Genomic DNA, 18,215 nt, shown 5'->3' with positions numbered 1-18,215 from the left:
CTCTCCATTATCTGCCCCATCCCTTCCTCACTGATATTCCACCATTCACCAAGCTTACATAATATCCTTGTTTGTCTCTATTCCACCCCAGTTCCCAACCTCTTTCTCCTTATCTAATATTCCTGGAATGGATCTAAATGCAAGACTTGTCCCATACATACTTCCACCACCTTCTACTCTAGTCCTGTCACAAGCATCAACAGCAAGGTCATCTGTGAAAGGGACAATGTGATATCAACTTAGCTTTGATCACTGTGGTGCATTATACAGAAGCATGACCTCAAACAAGTTGTCTGTCTACATAAATGGCCAGTTTCAAACTGTGGCCAAGAGACAGCTGGACCACCGAATTGCTGAGCATGCTGCCCAACAAAATGTTCTTGTTATCACTGTCTGTTTCAGAGCCTTTTCTGAATTACACAGGCAATAACTCTCCCTACAACACATCCTACATTCCTGTAACTGCCACTGCCTCAACCTTCACTAGTCCCCGTATTGCATGTGCCTATCGTATTTGCTGCACCCGCTATGGTTTTATACTACATCTGAATTCCATTGGTGCACCTGCAAGTCTTTCTTCTTCTCTCTTTTTCTCCTATACCCTTCACCTCCCCAACCCTCCTCCGCCCAGAGAGCCTCCTGATGCTGCACCTTGTGTCTGGAGACAACACTGGCCATATGCATGTGAGTTGTGCATGTGTGAAAGTGTGCCTGTTTTGCTTTGTCTCTGTCTGATGAAGGACTTAGTCCAATACCTAATTATATCTAGTGGTCTTTTTTCAATGTCTGATGTAAAAAACAGGAGAAGTTGTGAAAATCAATTCTTTTATTTAATTAATGATTGGCTTCAGGTATCAGAACCCCTTCTAAAAGCACCCAAACAGAAAAAAATGGAGTGCCTATCTGTTACTTGATGCCTCCTCCATATGTCGAATTGCAGTATATCTTTTTCATATTAATGATATTGCATTCTAAATTTTCCATTGTTTGAATACATTATTTTTGATAGATTAATTTACACATTTTTCAGAACAAAATCACACAGTTATAAATTATGGTGTGAAGATAATTTAATTGAGAACACAAACAGACAAACAATAATTCTACTCATGACAATTTTAACTGTTGCGTGTAGTTTCTGAACAAGTCTTTATTGAAAGGGTTATATCATAAGCATTGTCATAAGATAATAAAACGATTGTATATTTGATTATCTTTTTCTAGTAAATTGATAAATAGGATCATTATATCAAATCAAATGTATTTGTTGAACAGAAAATATCTTTGACAACAGTTTTAAAGTAATGACTTTATAAATTTCCAGATTATTCATAATCATGCAATTTACCATTGCTGAAATTTTTGATTATGTTTCACACTTCTAGTTTTGAAATTGGTTATTTCTGCTGCAAGCCATGTTCCTTGGATGCTACATGAAATGCATTTTATTTATTTATTTATTTTTCAGAAAAAATTCAAGTATGGGATGTTGGTAACACTGTTGTACTCTTGGGGCAACCACTGACATTGAAATGCCGTGTAGAGACACCAATAAGCGAATGTTCACTGGTTCATCCAAATGGTTCAACAATTGTGCTTGACTCAAAAGAAGGGATTTACAACAGTACAGAAATGTGGAAATATGATGGTTTGTGGAAATATGATGGTTTTAGTATTGATGCAGGTGACTGTGGAGGGACACTGTTTGCTGCAACTGAGGAAGAATCTGGAATCTGGAAATGTCAAATGAAGACATTGAGGCCAACTAACACGATTTATGCATCACAGATTCAAGTGAAAGTGACAAGTGAGTGAATATTTTAATCTATTCATGTACAGAAAGTAATTACAGTATTCATTAAATGCTTCCTTTATCTTCATTGAAAAGTTTCAGTACATTACTCTGGCATGAAAAATTCCAATAAAATTCCCCTAAATAATTTATAAAAATCGTTAACCAATAGAAAGATTCTACTGATATATCATCTTTGGTAATATGATTATTATATGACTGATGTCTCCTTAGCAAATGCAAATTTGTCATGCTATTAAATATTCTATGATGTTGCCAAAGACTATAAAATAGTAATCATGGATCTTACATGTTATGGTATTAATGGTAATATTCTTCTGTGGCTGGAAGCTTATCTTAATACTAGGAAGCATTTCTTTCTTTCTTACAACTTGTTCTGTAGAGTCTGGATGTAGACCGAGTCAAGTTACATATTCACAGGTAGAAGTTCCCATTGCAGGCTACTTTTGTAATGTGCATGGCGTTCGTAAGAGAATGTTCCAGTTATAAATTTTAATAGTATCAACTGCAAACATTGCCGAGTCTTGGTTCAAACAGTTTTATATAAGCACAGGTGCAAGTACTGTCCTATTGTTTTCCCACTTGTACTTCCACATACACACAAAACGGCAACTGCTGAGTATAAATCTTTTGTAATCTGATGTTTGCTGAGAGTGAATCTATAATTTTAGTTCAACATGTGTTTGTTTACAGTTTGATAGTGATCCCTCATGTGAAAAAAAGACCTCTGCCAGTGACAGAGGCAATGCAAAACAACTGAATGTGTGTATAAATGAAAAAGCACAGGATGGCCAAAAAGTCTGAAGAGGATGTTGACCACATCAGAACATATTACCATCATGGTCCTAAGAAGTCTTTTTGGAAAGCAAGTCATTAACTTCAGTTGTGACAGATGGCACTATGAATATTAAAAAAAACAACATGTACCCATGCCAGGTACAGTTGGTTCACACTTAAAGGCCAGATGACTATGGTGCGTTGCAGTTGAAGTGTTGCAGTGAGAAGATGACTTTCTTGATCATGAGGTGTTCAGTGATGAGGTTACCTTTCACTTAAGTGGGCAGATAAATATCCATAGTGTTCATATGTAAGGGGTCAGAACATCCTCATGAACCAATGTGATATCAAAGAGGTTCTAAAAAGTAAATGTTTCCTGCACTGTGTCATGTTGTCAAGTTTATGGGCTATTACTTTTGCTGAAGCTACCATAACAGGGATTGCTTATCTGGATATGTTGTAAGAGAGGCTCTTTCATATTTTTTTAAATTTGTGTCAAAGGCATCAATTCCACAGGAGGTAACAAAAAAAGCTCAATAATTATAAACTTGACTGCATGGACCATAGGCATTAATCCATTAAACATGGAAGTAGACAGACTAAGTTCTAGGGGACTGATGACCACAGCAGTTGAGTCCCATACTGCTCAGAGCCAAGTAGACAGACACAACAGTAATTAAATAACTTTTACCTACAAGTGGGCTACATCCAAGGCATTAGAGTTAGCATACATTTTTTAAGTATTTGTCCATGAGTAAACAATCATAAATACATTTAAGGGCAGAAAAACTAACAAACATTCAATTAAACTGCTTTGCCCAAAATGTGTTATGTCCAAGGCATTAGAGTTGGACATCATTAGATTTTCTTTGGTGCATGATGACGAGCACCAATGGCAATTGTGCAAGTGAGATATTCTCTGCTAATCCCCTCCACACTTACAGAAAGGTTGAGGGCTCACTAGCCTACTCCACTTTCCAAGATTTACTTTACACCACCCAACACCAGTTCGCAGTCTGTTGAGGGACTTCCAAGTGCATCAGTTCTTATTGCGACTGGGGGTAGCTCATCTTTAGGTTTTCTCCAGCCTAGAGGAGCATCATCTAATCTGTTTTTTCACATGTTTAACATGTGGATTGTATTGTTGTGGGTTTTTGTTACAAAACTTTTTCTGCTATGGCTATTGGTACATGTAGCTCCTCCACTTTAGTTGGTCTCAATCATCCAGTAATTATGTGACACATCTCATTCGGGGCAGTGTTCACTGGCTAACATGGCAGAAATTATGCCAGACGGGTGCTGCATATTCTCCTGAAGAATAGCGAAATGCCAATATAGTAGTCTGGATAATGGCTGGTTGTGCACCCCTATTAGATCCTCTTAGTTTATTCCTTGCAGATAATTTCATTTTGTAGTTATGGCAATGCATTTTAAGGGTTTAGGTGCATTCTAAAGTCAAGGTATTTTGGGGAAAAAGAATGTTTGAGTTGTGCACCATTCCATGAAACAGTTATAGGGCATTTAAAATTAGTCACAACATTTGAAATTTGACTGACCAGAGGGTGATGCAACACCAATAGTGAGCAAGCTTTCCCTACCTGACCACCAATGATTCTGCTGGTAAAGTGCCCCTGTTGCCATACTATGAATAAACAGTACCACATGATGTCATGCATTAAATGTATCAATGTTCATCAGCTCTCATTGTAAAGTCACATTTCCTGGCATTAAAATGTTCTGTTGTTGTCAGGTATTGTGAGCAAATGTTTCATGTTGGCATTGCATTAATAACAACAGTGCAGAACACCTGAATACATGATCTGCAATAAATTTGTCGTCCAAGAACACAATCATCAGCTGGACTGATAATGTTCTGCTGCAAAATGTTCCTCAGAATTTGACAATAGTGATAGATGAAATGCCATACCACTCTGTTGTGGTACATAAAGTTCCAACAATGCAGTTGAGGAAAGCAGATATTTTACTACAGATACAAAGAAATGTTCTATGGGATAAAGTTGAACCTAGCATGTACAATGCAAAGTTAATGGAACTTTACTGCTCTACATGCCAAAACTTCACACTACCAGGTAGATGAACAGGCTAAAGGTAAAAGGCATAGTTTAATCAGGCTTCCTCAATATCATGCTCATTTAAATCTTACTGACAACTGAAAAGTAATGTGGCAAAAAACAGCAAGAAGTTTGTGCTTACTGAGATTGCAATTCTGACAAGCCACTGCAAATTTTACATGACTGACTGGTTTTGCATTGTCAGCCATACCAAGAAGACAGCTGAGGAGACACTGATTCATGAATGACTGTAATGAGTTTTGAGGAATACATATCTTCTGTTGCTGCCATGTTAAAGTCTGCTTCTTTTGTCAAAACGTAGCTGAGTTTATAAAAATTCACCTCACTAACATTGTAATACAATTGAAATTGAGACAGAATCCTGAAATAGAATATTATGTAACTAACAGCTGAGTGCAAGTCAGGTCAATAATTTATGAAATGGCCCAGTCTCAGAACAAAAATAAATGTGGAACTTCTTCACTTATATTGCTAAAAACCCACACCAGTTCTCACTTCACCAGCTGTGAATGACTCTCAATAATTACACTATTTCATTGGAAAAAAACTGTAGTTGCTTGAATATCACAGTAGGTACAGAAGTGTCATATATTAATCATATGACAAAGCACTTTGTACACTATCTTTTGCCAAAATATTGTTTTGGTATCTCTGAGCATTTTTGAGATATGAAGATTTATGTAATTTCATTCTAGTTTTTCTCACTGATGCATGAGTGCATGATAGAGCACTTCTACACATTTCATTTTCTTGAGGCTGGAAACAGACAGTGATATGGCTCCCAATTTAAATAATGATTCAATATATTATATTCATTTAATATGCTGCAGCATGTAATCTAACATGCATCAAACATAAATTCGTAGCAACATCTATTTTTCACTGCAAACTAAAAATTTCTAGCAGTAGTTACCTACTAACAAAATATCACAACAACTATGACCATTAATGAAGTGATAGGACTTTCATCATGAATATGACTAATTAAACTTTAAGATGTGCAAGAATGAGAGTTTAGATTGGTTTCTTTAACAGCATTTGAGAAAGATTGTAGCATGCAGTCAAGTGAGCCTGCCATTATAGTGTGGTCACCTGCTGATGCACCTAGCAGACGTTGGCAACTATGCTTCCCTTTACTTGCTCTGTATTGAACTTTACAAAATCACAATTTTTTTTTAACCCACTGTAGTTGTTGGTTGGTGTGTCTGCTTTATAAGTGGAAAGCACAGACTTGAGTTTGGTAGATTAGATCTTAACTTATTATCAATTTAGAACTGACCTATTTCTTCCAGTGCTTTAGACAGGTTTATTTCAACATCATCAAAATCCTCTCCCTGGGCGACCAACATGATATCATCCACCTAGAGAAAATTTTGGTGTATAGTGGAAGTTGTTTGTCTTTCATCTGTATATTAAAGAGTATAGCGGCCAGGATACTGCCCAGAGGAAGCCCATTTCTCTTTAGTCCCTGTCTACTGTGCTGTCCTTAAAACTGCATGAAGGATCTTCAGTTGCTAAAGAAGCTGGCAGTTCAGGTGGTTGAAATAGAATTATTTGGATAAGACTGAGGATCTGCAAAGTGCAGCTTTCACTAGGTATAAAACCAACATGTTCAGATATGAGTGCAGAGTCAGTTTGTGATGAAGCAAGCTAGGATGTTTTTACTTCCCCTCTTGTTTTGCCATCTACCTGCTTTAAATTCGTTTTTTCACTTTTAACTAATTAACGTAAATGAGTATAATTTGCATTTTCATAAAAGGGAAAGGTTGGCCCTCAGTTTTAAGGAATATAACACCAGATCTAATTTTGTGCTTAGTTTTATGTATGTAATTGATTTTATAATGTATTTTGATTATGCCTATTTAGTATCTTTTGTTATAGGGTGAAATCAATAATTGTTTCATAACTTAAATTCTGTTGTTGAACTACAAACAAATATAAATTCTGCACTAATTATAAACATTTGGAAAATGAAATATTAGTAATCTTAAAGTGTCTATTTGGCTCACCTCGAAAACATGTTAGCCCTTAATTAATTCCAAAGTAATTAACAGTTTTGTCAAAAGTGTTGTTTGCATAGCTGTATATGTTAAGTAGATGATTTTAACAAATAATTTGGCCTAACTCTTGAAGTAGAAGAAACTGTTAAAAAAGACAGAAGTTTTTGATGTATTCAATTAATTTAATGAGTTGAGTTTTAATTGTAATTTCTGTAAATTAAGTATCAAACAATGTGAAGTTTCAGTACCTATTATTGTGAGGATATATAAGGGCCCAATTTTTGGTCCTGAGACAGTCAGTCCACAGCCAAGTTTCAGATGAGGAACCTATGTTGGTTAGAACAACAACAATGCATCAATGTAACTGTGAAATAAGTGTAATACAATCAGGCCGCGTGTTAAAACAATGACAGTGTCTGTTCCTTATGTACTTCATTATTCTGAAAGAACTGTGAATTATGTGGTTACGTTTTTAGTGGCCATAGATATTCAAGAGTAAACTATTGTAACAGTATGTGGATGTTTGCCTGCAAACTATTAATGAGGCTTATCAAAAGCTAAACAATAGTGCACTGACCATATTAAATGTTTGTATGGGGACGGGGGGACGGGGGGGGGGGGGGGGCTGTGAAAAGTGAAAGTAAACAACTGGGAAATGGAAACTTGTACCTGTCAGCTACTCATTTACAATAGACACTACTGCACTTCTATCTCCTATTTCTTTAGCCAATACATCAACACTGAGGACAACAAAGCAAGAAAGAAAGCAGGGAACATCATGACAAGTTGCTTCCATCAAGTGGCTCAGAATCATTTTCTCAAGGATTTTATACAGGTGGCTAAGAAGAAGATATTGGATGGTAATTCTTAGGTTCTTTGTTGCTTCTGACAGGTATAAGGATAGTAATGACTTGACCTTTACTGCTGAGTCTAGGGATCCTTCCAGAGCATAAGCAGTTATTAAAAAGATCTAAAATTCATTTTAATGTTTTGGGTCTGAAACACTTTATTTGCTCATTCATAATGCCATCCAAGCCAGCAGCCTTTTCTGTGTTACACTTACTAACTGCCCTCTGCAGTTCTTCCAAATAGTAAGGTCTAGACAGGTAGGTAACAAAAGTACACATGTTATTATAATTTGGTTGTCAAATTTACTCTTTATTAATAGTTGATTTGCAATATCATTGACTGTCTATGTTTGCATATATCATTATGGAGGCATCTCAGAAGTTTCCAGGCTTTTTGACTGTTTTTGCTGAAATCAGTTTCTTCCATAAGCTTGACCCACTGCCCCTACTTGGCAACTGATACTGATTTGAGTAAATACAATCCACAAGATGATGTTTCTTTGCCAAATGGGTCTTGTTCAAATGTTGAATAGTAGTGACTGAGGTCTGATGCTATCTTAAGGGCAGCCCTTGCTCATGTGTAATTCAACATACGTGAGGGATGGACATCTTAGAACATTTGTTCACAGCACTTATGTATTAGTTATATTGCTCAGAGTATGGACTAATATGGATTACCCCTTGATCAAGGAGCAAGGAGAGATTTAAACTTCTTCCAGTTTTTTTAAGTAGTATCTGTGACAAGATGTAACAGACTGTGGATGTATTGCAGGAAAAATCTGACACAATTGATCTGTGTTGAGACTTAGGAACTGGTGAGTATACTGACTTTATGTACAGACATGTGATGGTGTTGTTGGAAAATATGTCAGGATTGTATCCACACTTTCTTAGAACACTGTTGAAAGATGGTGGCCATTTACTATTGGGTATAAATTTCATAGACCTGGAATCTGCCTAATTCACTACTGTGACTTCATGGTTGTGATCTTCACTATAACACCAGCTGGTACTATGGGAACAGAAGTTGATGATAACACATTTAGCTGGCTAGCTATGGAAATTATTAAATTATAATTGGATTTTAGGTTGGAAGTGTGCTTTAAAACTAAAGGTGCACACATTGAACATTTATAAGAAAAACGAGGTTAGTTTACCTTCAATTTGATGTATGATTTGTGGTACATAGTCTAAATTAAACTGTTATAATATACCACTCCAACTGGAATTTTCTTTTATGAACATCCTGTATACTAACAACAGATTCTGCCTGGTACTAATCTTTTGACACTGATAATTATGAGAATTACTTATAGATTATTTTATATATGTATACTGGGAGAAAAATAGCTATGCAATGAGATGACTCATCCTTGTGATGCCAATTGAGGAGCTACTTGATTTACTATTGGGTATAAATTTCATAGACCTGGAATCTGCCTAATTCACTACTGTGACTTCATGGTTGTGATCTTCACTATAACACCAGCTGGTACTATGGGAACAGAAGTTGATGATAACACATTTAGCTGGCTAGCTATGGAAATTATTAAATTATAATTGGATTTTAGGTTGGAAGTGTGCTGTAAAACTAAAGGTGCACACATTGAACATTTATAAGAAAAACGAGGTTAGTTTACCTTCAATTTGATGTATGATTTGTGGTACATAGTCTAAATTAAACTGTTATAATATACCACTCCAACTGGAATTTTCTTTTATGAACATCCTGTATACTAACAACAGATTCTGCCTGGTACTAATCTTTTGACACTGATAATTATGAGAATTACTTATAGATTATTTTATATATGTATACTGGGAGAAAAATAGCTATGCAATGAGATGACTCATCCTTGTGATGCCAATTGAGGAGCTACTTGATTGAGAAGTAGCAGCTCCAAGGTCACAAAAGTCGCCAAAGCTCAGGAGAGCTGTGTACTGAATCTCTGGCTCTATGCCCCTCTTAAACTAAAAACTAAACTCCTCTCGAACAGGCCATGAAGGCCCAATGGTACCGACTGGCTGCCATCTCATTCTCAGCCCACAGGCATCACTGGATTTGGATCTGGAGGGGCATGTGCTCAGCATACTGTTCTCCTGGCTGTATGGTATTTCCGAGACTGGAGCTGCTACTTCTCAATCAAGTAGCTCCTCAATTTGCCTCACAAGGGCTGAGTGCACCCCACTTGCCAACAGCACTCAGCAGACTGGATGTCACCCATCCAAGTGCAAACCCAGCCCAACAGCGCTTAACTTTGGTGATCTGACGGGAACCAGTGTTACCACTGCGGCAAGGCTGTTGGAAGCTGTTTTTAGACAAAATTACAAAAAAGCATTTATGTAATTTTACATGGACATTTTGAAAGCTGTCTTTGTACTGACAAAGATAAGAATGTTTAATAAAACATTACAGGTAGCATTTACATCTAAATATTTTGATAACTCCCCCTCTCTTTCTCCATCTCCTCCTCTTCCCTCCCTCTTTCTGCCCATCTCCTCATCCTTCCCCATCTGTCTGTCCATCTCCTCATCCTTCCCCATCTGTCTGTCCATCTCTTCTTGCCCTCCCCCCTCTCTCTGTGCATTTCCTTGTTCTCCTGCTCTCACTGCCCATCTCCTCTTCCTCCTCCCACTCTCTCTATGCATATCCTCCTCCTCCTCCATCTCTGTCCACCTCCACCACCTCCTCCTTCCACATCTTTCTGTCCATTGCCTCATCACCTTCTCTCTGTCTATCTCCCCTTCTCCTCTCTGTCCACCTCCTCTTCCCTCTTCTACCTGTCCATCTCACCCTCCCCTCTTTTTCTGTCCATCCCATTCTCCCCCTCTCACTATCCATCTTCTTTGTCCCTACTCTCTGCTCAGTGCATGCTTGTGCATGAATACCTGTCCACATGCATTCTGATACAACCCAAACAACACACTGGTCACACAGGGAATCTGAGATGTCATTCAGTACCAACCATTTTACCCCCAACCCTACCCATTTGGGAGCTTGGTGGTATATATAATAGATATCAACATAACTCTGACGATTTTAGTACACAATTTCGACTCTGTGAGCATGTGAACAGCTGATAGTGGTTTGTGTAAAGCTACATAAATTCTTGCTTGAATTAACTTTATAAATGGAGTTGATTCTTCTTGCAAGATAAATGCTGCATCATCACTATCAAGAAATCAGCAATCTAGTCACTAAAATTGTTGGAATCCCAATTTGATTTTATAAAGTGTACTCTACAGCATTGACCTCTTAATTAGCTTGTATTTATCATGAATCTTTTGCCCAGCACAAAGTTCCAAATGATTGGAAAGAAGTCTGGGGACTCCAGTATTTTGCATAAAAATGGTAAAAGAATGAACGAGCAAAATTATGGACCAATAGCCTTTACATCAGTTTGCTGCAGAATTCTTGAACATACTCTCAGTCTGAGTATAACAAATTTCCTTGAGACAGAAAAGCTTCTATCTATGAATCAGCATGGTTCTAGAAAGCATTGCTTGTGAGAAATTCAATTCGCTCTTCTCTCCCGCAGTATTATGTGAGCCATCGTTGAAGGGTAACAAGCATATTCATAGATTTGCAAAAAGCATTTGACACAGTGCCTCACTACACACTGTTAATGAACATACAGAACAAGTCCCCAGATATGTGAGTGACTTGAAGACTTCTTAGCTAATAGAACTCAGTACATTGTCCTCAACAGTGAAAGTTTGTCAGACACAAGGGTGTCATCAGCAGTGCCCCAGGCAAGTGTGCTAAGACTGTTGTTGTTTTCTGTATATATAAATGACCTGTTGGACAGGGTGGGCAGAAATATGTGGCTGTTAGCTGATGGTGTATGGGCAGGTGCCATCATTGAGTGACTGTAGGACAATACAAAATGGCTTAGACAAAATTTGTAGTTTGTATGATGAATTACAGAGACCTCTACATGCAGAAAAATGTAAGTTAATATAGTTCAGTAGGAAAAACTAACAAATAATGTTTGAATACAGTGATAGTACTGTGTTGCTTGACACAGTCACATGATTTAAATATCTAGGGGTAACACTGCAGAGAGATATGAAATGGAATAAGCATGTAAGAACTGTAGTAGTGAAGGCAAATGATTGACTTTGGTTAAGTGAGGGGATTTTAGGATAGTATGGTTCATCTGTAGAGGAAACGATGTATAGGACACTAGTGTGACCTATTCTTAAGTATTGCTTGAGTGTTTGGGAGCCACACCAGTTTGGTTTGAAAGACATTGAAGCAATTCAGAGGTGGGATGCTAGATTTCTTACCAGTAGGTTTGAATAGTATAAAAGTATTATAGAAATGCTTCAGGAACTCAAATGGGAATCCCTGGAGGGAAGAAGACACTCGTTTCAAGGAATATTATTGAGAAAATTTAGAGAACCAGCATTTCTGACTGGCTACAGAATGATTCTATTGCCACCACTATACATTTTGCATAATGACCATAAAGATAAGATATAAGAAATTAGGGCTCATATGAGGGCATGTAGACAGCCATTTTTCCCTCGCTCTATCTGCAAGTGGAACAGGAAAGGAAATGACTAGTAAAGAGTATGCTTCCAGAGTATGTGTGTAGACGTTGATGTAGAAATTTTGTCAATATTCTGTGTAGTACTGAGTCATATGCTTTTTGTAAGTCAAGAGATTCTGCAGTTACCTGATTCCCCTGGTCCATGGCTATTAGACTGTCAAAAAACAGAGTATGAATTAAATTTCAGGGAGAAGAAATAAAAACTTTGAGATTGGCCAAGAACATTGTAATTGCAAAATAACTGATGATGGCCAAAGTAAAGAGGATATTAACTATTGACTGGCAATTGGAAGAAAAGAAATTTGAAGAAGAGAGATTTGTTAACACAAAATATAGATTTAAGTGCTAGGACCTTTTTTTTTTTTTTTTTTTTTTTTTAAAAAAAAACAGTCAATTGCAAAGCACTAAGGCTTGTTTATTTTCAATCATGTAGCATGGCAAGCCTTTAAATTGTTGGCATCTAATCATTTTAGAACAAAAAACAGATGTGTTGGCATCTAATCATTTTAGAACAAAAAACAGATGTGAACTTTTATAACAATATAAGCTACATTTTCCTATCCCTAGTTACAGAATTCATCTAGAGAAACTGGACTGCTATGGCATAAGAGGAAAAGCTGTGGATATTATAAAAACATTTGTTGAAAACAGGCAAGAATGGGTTGAAATAAAACATAAAACCGACAATACAGAGAAAAATGTCTACTCTGATTTCTTGCAGATGCAAAATGGAGTAGCTCACGGTTCAATACTATAACCTCTGCTCTATATCTTGTACCGTATGTAACAGATATGCCCACTGCACTAAATGAAACAGTTATTATCTATGTGTATAAGCCAGCTTAACTGGTAAATAGTGACTCAGTAAAGGATTTGAAAAAGACAGCTGTTGACAACATGCAAAAGGCAGATTAATATGTTAGAGAAAACAATTTATTGATCAACAGGAAGAAACCAATGTGTACAAAATTTGAAACAAAGAGAACCAGCAGCTCAGAGGTTCTTGTTATGAGCACTGTGGGTGCAGACTAAGAACAAGTGGATAGTAGTAGGTTTCTGGGAATGGAGATGGACAAATTTTTTTCCTAAGAAAGCCACATTGATAAAATATGTTCAAATATTGGTACAGATACATTCTTAATGAAACAATATGTGTATATGGTGGACACAGAAATGTACTAGGTATGGACTTATCTTACCATGTGTATTCTAGTGAGGGGAGGAGCAACATAAGTACACATTGAGAGAATTTTAAAACTTCAAAAGAAAGCCATCAGATGCATAGCAAAACTAACACCTTAGGAATCCTGCAAAAACTAATTCAAAGAATTTAAAATATTAACTGCAGCAAGTTTGTACATATATGAGAAAATATTTCTTTTAATAGCAAATTTTACAGGGCCTCCAAATAGAGATTTTTATGACTGGCACCAAGAACTAGAGAAAATTACCATATCTGGGGCAACAAATTGCAAAGACAGACAGGGGCCCAACATTTGCTGGGTGCTTATTCTACAACAGACTGCTACTTAGTGTAAAGAGCACAAAGGAAATGAGCACCTTCAAAAGAAAGCCGATTGAATGTTTCATCTCTGGATGTAGGTATTTGGTGAGGCAGTACTTGCAGGGACTAGAATAAAACATTTGCTTTTTCTTGTGGAAACAAATATTCTGAAATAGGGAAAAGAAAGACAAAGTGTAGTACTGAAAATATAGAAGATAACATACAAAGTGGGAACTTGTGTTCCTGATCCTGTGTATTCCTACAAATATGAATTTTCACTATGTGTAACTGTGTAAATATTATCTACAGTGTGGCTAACATAAATGATCTAAACAATTGGTCCCCAGTTTTTATAAATGTATAGAATTTTGGCAGTAAGGTGAGAACTTTCAACTTTGTAGACTTTCCGTATGTCTGAAAGACTGTTGGGTAAATTAATACAGGCTCTTGGTATTTATAAGCACTTGTTATTACTAAAAATAGTTTTCGTGTTTCTATACTGTGCCTATACCTGGTTACTGTCAACATTATTTTTTATCAATGACAAATTTCTAATATATTTGTTTATTCCATACAAAACTGGCAATGTGACATATCTAAAATCATCATAAAATATGATCAATGGACAAAAAATAAAGCAAACTGCAGTGAACTAATCTACAGCTCATAACCAATAGATTCTGGCCAGAGTTCACATCTGCTCCAGAAATGTCTTAGTCTTATGGTTTAAAATCTGATACCAAAATCTCTAAACCTGAAACCTCCATTGTCTCAAGGCCTTTTTTCCATACATACAACCTTATTTCATGACTCTTAAAACATGTGTTGGTGAAGATGCTCTGTGCAAAATTCTTCCAGGAGGCTTCCTCTTTTATGCCTTTCCCCCCATGCCCACCTGCTCCAACTACTTTTCCTTCTCCTCCTCTTCCTACTACTGAATTGCAGTCACCTATCACAATTAAATTTTCATGTCCCTTAAATACCTGAATAATTTGTTTTATTTCATCATACATTCTTTCAATCTTCAAATAATGTATGGGAATGCAGCCAAGTGATATTTCTGGCAATCACTGATATTTCAACAGGAGAACACCTAGCTGTTACTAAGGCAAAATTTGCAGCAAGAAAATGCTGTGCAAGGAAATTATTTAAAACCTCAGTTTTCAGAGAAGCTCTGGAAAGATAACTCTCTCTCTCTCTCTCTCTCTCTCTCTCTCTCTCTCTCTCTCTCTCACTCTCTCTCCCCCTATTTCTCTCTCTCTCTCTCTATGTAAATCAGAAGTTACTGATAGTGAAATTAATAATCAATGGGTGAGGCAGCATAAATTCTGTTCCTCTATTTCTTGACAAGTAAGAGAGCATGGTTCCATACAAAAACCACCATCTCTATTGATAAAGTTACTTGCTAATTTATTTTCTACAGCTTCTTTAAGAACAGTATCCCAATAGCTGGAAGTGTATGCCAAAATCTCTGTATTGTTATATTCCATAAGATGACTGGTGCTAAGATAATGTTCTGCAATGGTGAATTTGCTTGGCTGTTGTAAGTATGTATGCTGCTTATACTCAGTACACCAGTTCTCCACAGTACTGATAGTCTAACCAGTATATGACATGCCACAACTGCAAGAAATACATTAGACATCTGCCTTAGGCAAACCAAGATTGTCCTTCACAGAACGTAAAAGGACCATGATCATATATGGTGGTCAAAAAATACACTTCAATCATATATTCACAAAATATGGACACTGATGATATGGACACTGTGAACCAAGGGATGAAGTACCCTTTCATGTTGAGCCAGATGGTGACAACTATCAGCCTGCAGTGTGAGTAGGCTGCCTATAAATGGCATGTCTCTTATGAAATAAATATTTAAATGGTTTGAATTCAGGTGTTCTAAAAAGTCATTCAATTTTTCTCTAACACAAGGCCAAAGAACAAGCTGCTGACTCTAAGGCACGTTCTCCAAACCTTCTATAAACAAATTGGCAATAATAGGGCTCACATTCTTTCAATCAGTTCATCATCTGTGAAGCCAGTTGTTGTATAAACTTTTACTAGTGTGATGGGTGGGTGTGTTGTTTCTGTCTTATGGATGATAATTCATTCACCATGCTCTCATAGTAATTTACCCAAATTCCTATTTTCTTATTCATTGTTAGACTTACTCCAGCAACACCACTATTTGGTTTTGTATTTATGACCATGTACTCACCTGAGCAGAAGTCCTGTTCATCCTGCCACTGAACTTCACCAATCCCCACTATATTTAACCTCAGTTTATCCACTTCCCTTTTCAGATTTTTTAACCTAATTACCAAATTAAAGGATCTAATATTCCACACTACAATTGGTAGAATTCTAGTATTGTTTTTGTTATTTTTTATGAAAGATGTCATCCTGAGTGTTCCTTGGATGGAGGTCTGAATGGGAAATTATTTTACGTCCAAAATATTTTATGCAAGATGTCATCAACTAATCAAACAGTAGAGATGCATGCTCTTGGAAAAAGTAAAACTGTGATTTTCCTTTGCTTTCTGCCTTTCACAGTACCAGCACAGCAAGGCGATGTTGACTTATGTTACAAGACCAGATCAGTCAATCAGCCAGACTGTTGCCACTGCAGCTACTGAAAAGGCTGCTGCCCCTCTTCAGGAATCACATGTTTGCCTTACTTCCCCCCATATACCCCTCTATTGTTGTTGCACCTATGCTTCAGCTATCATTGCTGAGGCATACAAGCTACCCCAACTTGGCAATGTCTGTGGTTCGTGTGGAAGGATGTCAACATATGACTAGAAAATTATAAAATCATCAGACTGACACTGCAGCAGAAAAATAAATGAACAGATCAATACTCACACAACTGAACCGTAAACTAAAGATGCTGACCCCATTGATATCATTATACTGAACACACAAAATATTACCATGTACATCACTTAATAATAGCTGTTGATGTACAATAACTTTTAATGAGATTTATGGAATTATTATGGTAATTTATGTATTTATGGTTATAAGGTTTTCCATACCTACTGAACTATGATGGAAAACATACTTTTTAGCATTACCATTGTATGTTGTTGTTTAACCACCAATACCATTGGGGGATTATTATCCACCCATCAGGACTCTGTTACAGCTGACTGAGTATGTGATGTTGTAAATAAAATAGAAAGAAACTTCCACATGGGAAAAATATATTAAATATTTCAATATTTCAAATATGTCTGCTTGTGTCTGTGTATGTGCGGATGGATATGTGTGTGTGTGTGTGTGTGTGTGTGTGTGTGTGTGTGTGTGTGTGTGTGCGAGTGTACACCTGTCCTTTTTTCCCCCTAAGGGAAGTCTTTCCGCTCCCGGGATTGGAATGACTCCTTACCCTCTCCCTTAAAACCCACATCCTTTCGTCTTTCCCTCTCCTTCCCTCTTTCCTGAAGAAACCACCATCGGTTGCGAAAGCTAGTAATTCTGTGTGTGTGTTTGTGTGTTTTGTTCATTGTGCCTGTCTGCTGGCGCATTCCCGCTTGGTAAGTCTTGGAATCTTTGTTTTGAGTATGTGATGTGGTGGTTAAGACATGGGAGTTGCATTCAGGAGGATCAGTGATAAAATCCGTGTGCAACCATGCATTTTTAAATTTTCCTTGATTTTCACAATTGTGTACAGCAAATTTCAGGATCATTTCTCTCAAAAGACAGCTGGTTTCAGTCCTTATTCTTCCCCAGTTTTCACTTGTGTCTGTCTCTAATGACCTCATTATTTTTGAGGAGGCATTAAATCATTGTCTTCTTCCCATTCCTGTGTTACAAGTTATGAGAGAAAAATTGTTTCTCAATATTTATTTAATTTCTGCTGTAGCTGAGTGTTTAATTAAGAATAAACTTATGATGTCCTCAAACACTCATATCAGTTTGCTATACCCATAGAAACTTAATTGGTTCTTGTTCTTTATATATTACTCAGAAACTGTACATTCTTATTTTCACATTATCTGAAAAAGCTTGTGTTATCTTCGTATTCATATATAGCTGTGCCCAAGACTTTGTATGCTTAGTATTTATTTTTGACTCATAAAGCTTCTTTGTATACAGTGACTGAAGCAGTATGATTGGGGACATGTGTGAAGAGTTAGTTTGCTTCACTTGCATTTGAGAGAGAGAGAGAGTCATAGAGCTGGTCATACAAACGGCTACTGACACTAGGGTCCAGACCCACAACATATAGGTTATGCCATAACATAAACTCACTAGGAACTGTGCACATTTAACAAAAAATAGTAAATTGTTAATGAATAAACAGGATTCAATGTATGAAAACTCACTTGCCTGTGCCACTTCCCATTAAAATTTCTGATTCTATGATGTCACTCGGAAGAGAAGTAACTTTAAGCCTCTGCGAATGGAGGAGTGAGATAATGCATGATGCTTTTGATCAGAGTAACATCACACCTCTCTTTCAGAAGGAGTTTGCAAAGAGTGAGTTAAAGGTTAGTGTTCTCAACTTGCACCAATTCTTGCCTCATGATCTGCATTGGATTCAGAAAACCATGTAGTCCTCAGTCTTTTACTCATTCTGGTGTACAGACAAAGACTCAAACCTTTTTATAGACATTTT

General features: G+C 36.9%; 1 protein-coding gene and 1 pseudogene across 2 annotated transcripts in view; one reads left to right on the top strand and one right to left on the bottom strand.

Annotated features, from left to right (window-relative positions):
* Nucleotides 1–18,215, top strand: part of LOC126353954 (uncharacterized) — a 179,437-nt gene that overhangs the window by 137,195 nt on the left and 24,027 nt on the right. For both annotated transcript variants that reach the window (XM_050003254.1, XM_050003255.1), the window contains exon 7: nt 1,469–1,807. In XM_050003254.1, coding sequence (XP_049859211.1) covers nt 1,469–1,807 — 339 coding nt within the window. The remainder of the gene's footprint in view (nt 1–1,468; nt 1,808–18,215) is intronic.
* Nucleotides 9,722–9,838, bottom strand: LOC126357341 (5S ribosomal RNA; annotated as a pseudogene).

This window comes from Schistocerca gregaria, chromosome 3, assembly GCF_023897955.1.
Source record: "Schistocerca gregaria isolate iqSchGreg1 chromosome 3, iqSchGreg1.2, whole genome shotgun sequence".
NCBI lineage: Eukaryota > Metazoa > Arthropoda > Insecta > Orthoptera > Acrididae > Schistocerca > Schistocerca gregaria.
Note: the sequence above shows the minus strand (reverse complement) of the source record. Positions and strands in the feature narration are given on the sequence as shown.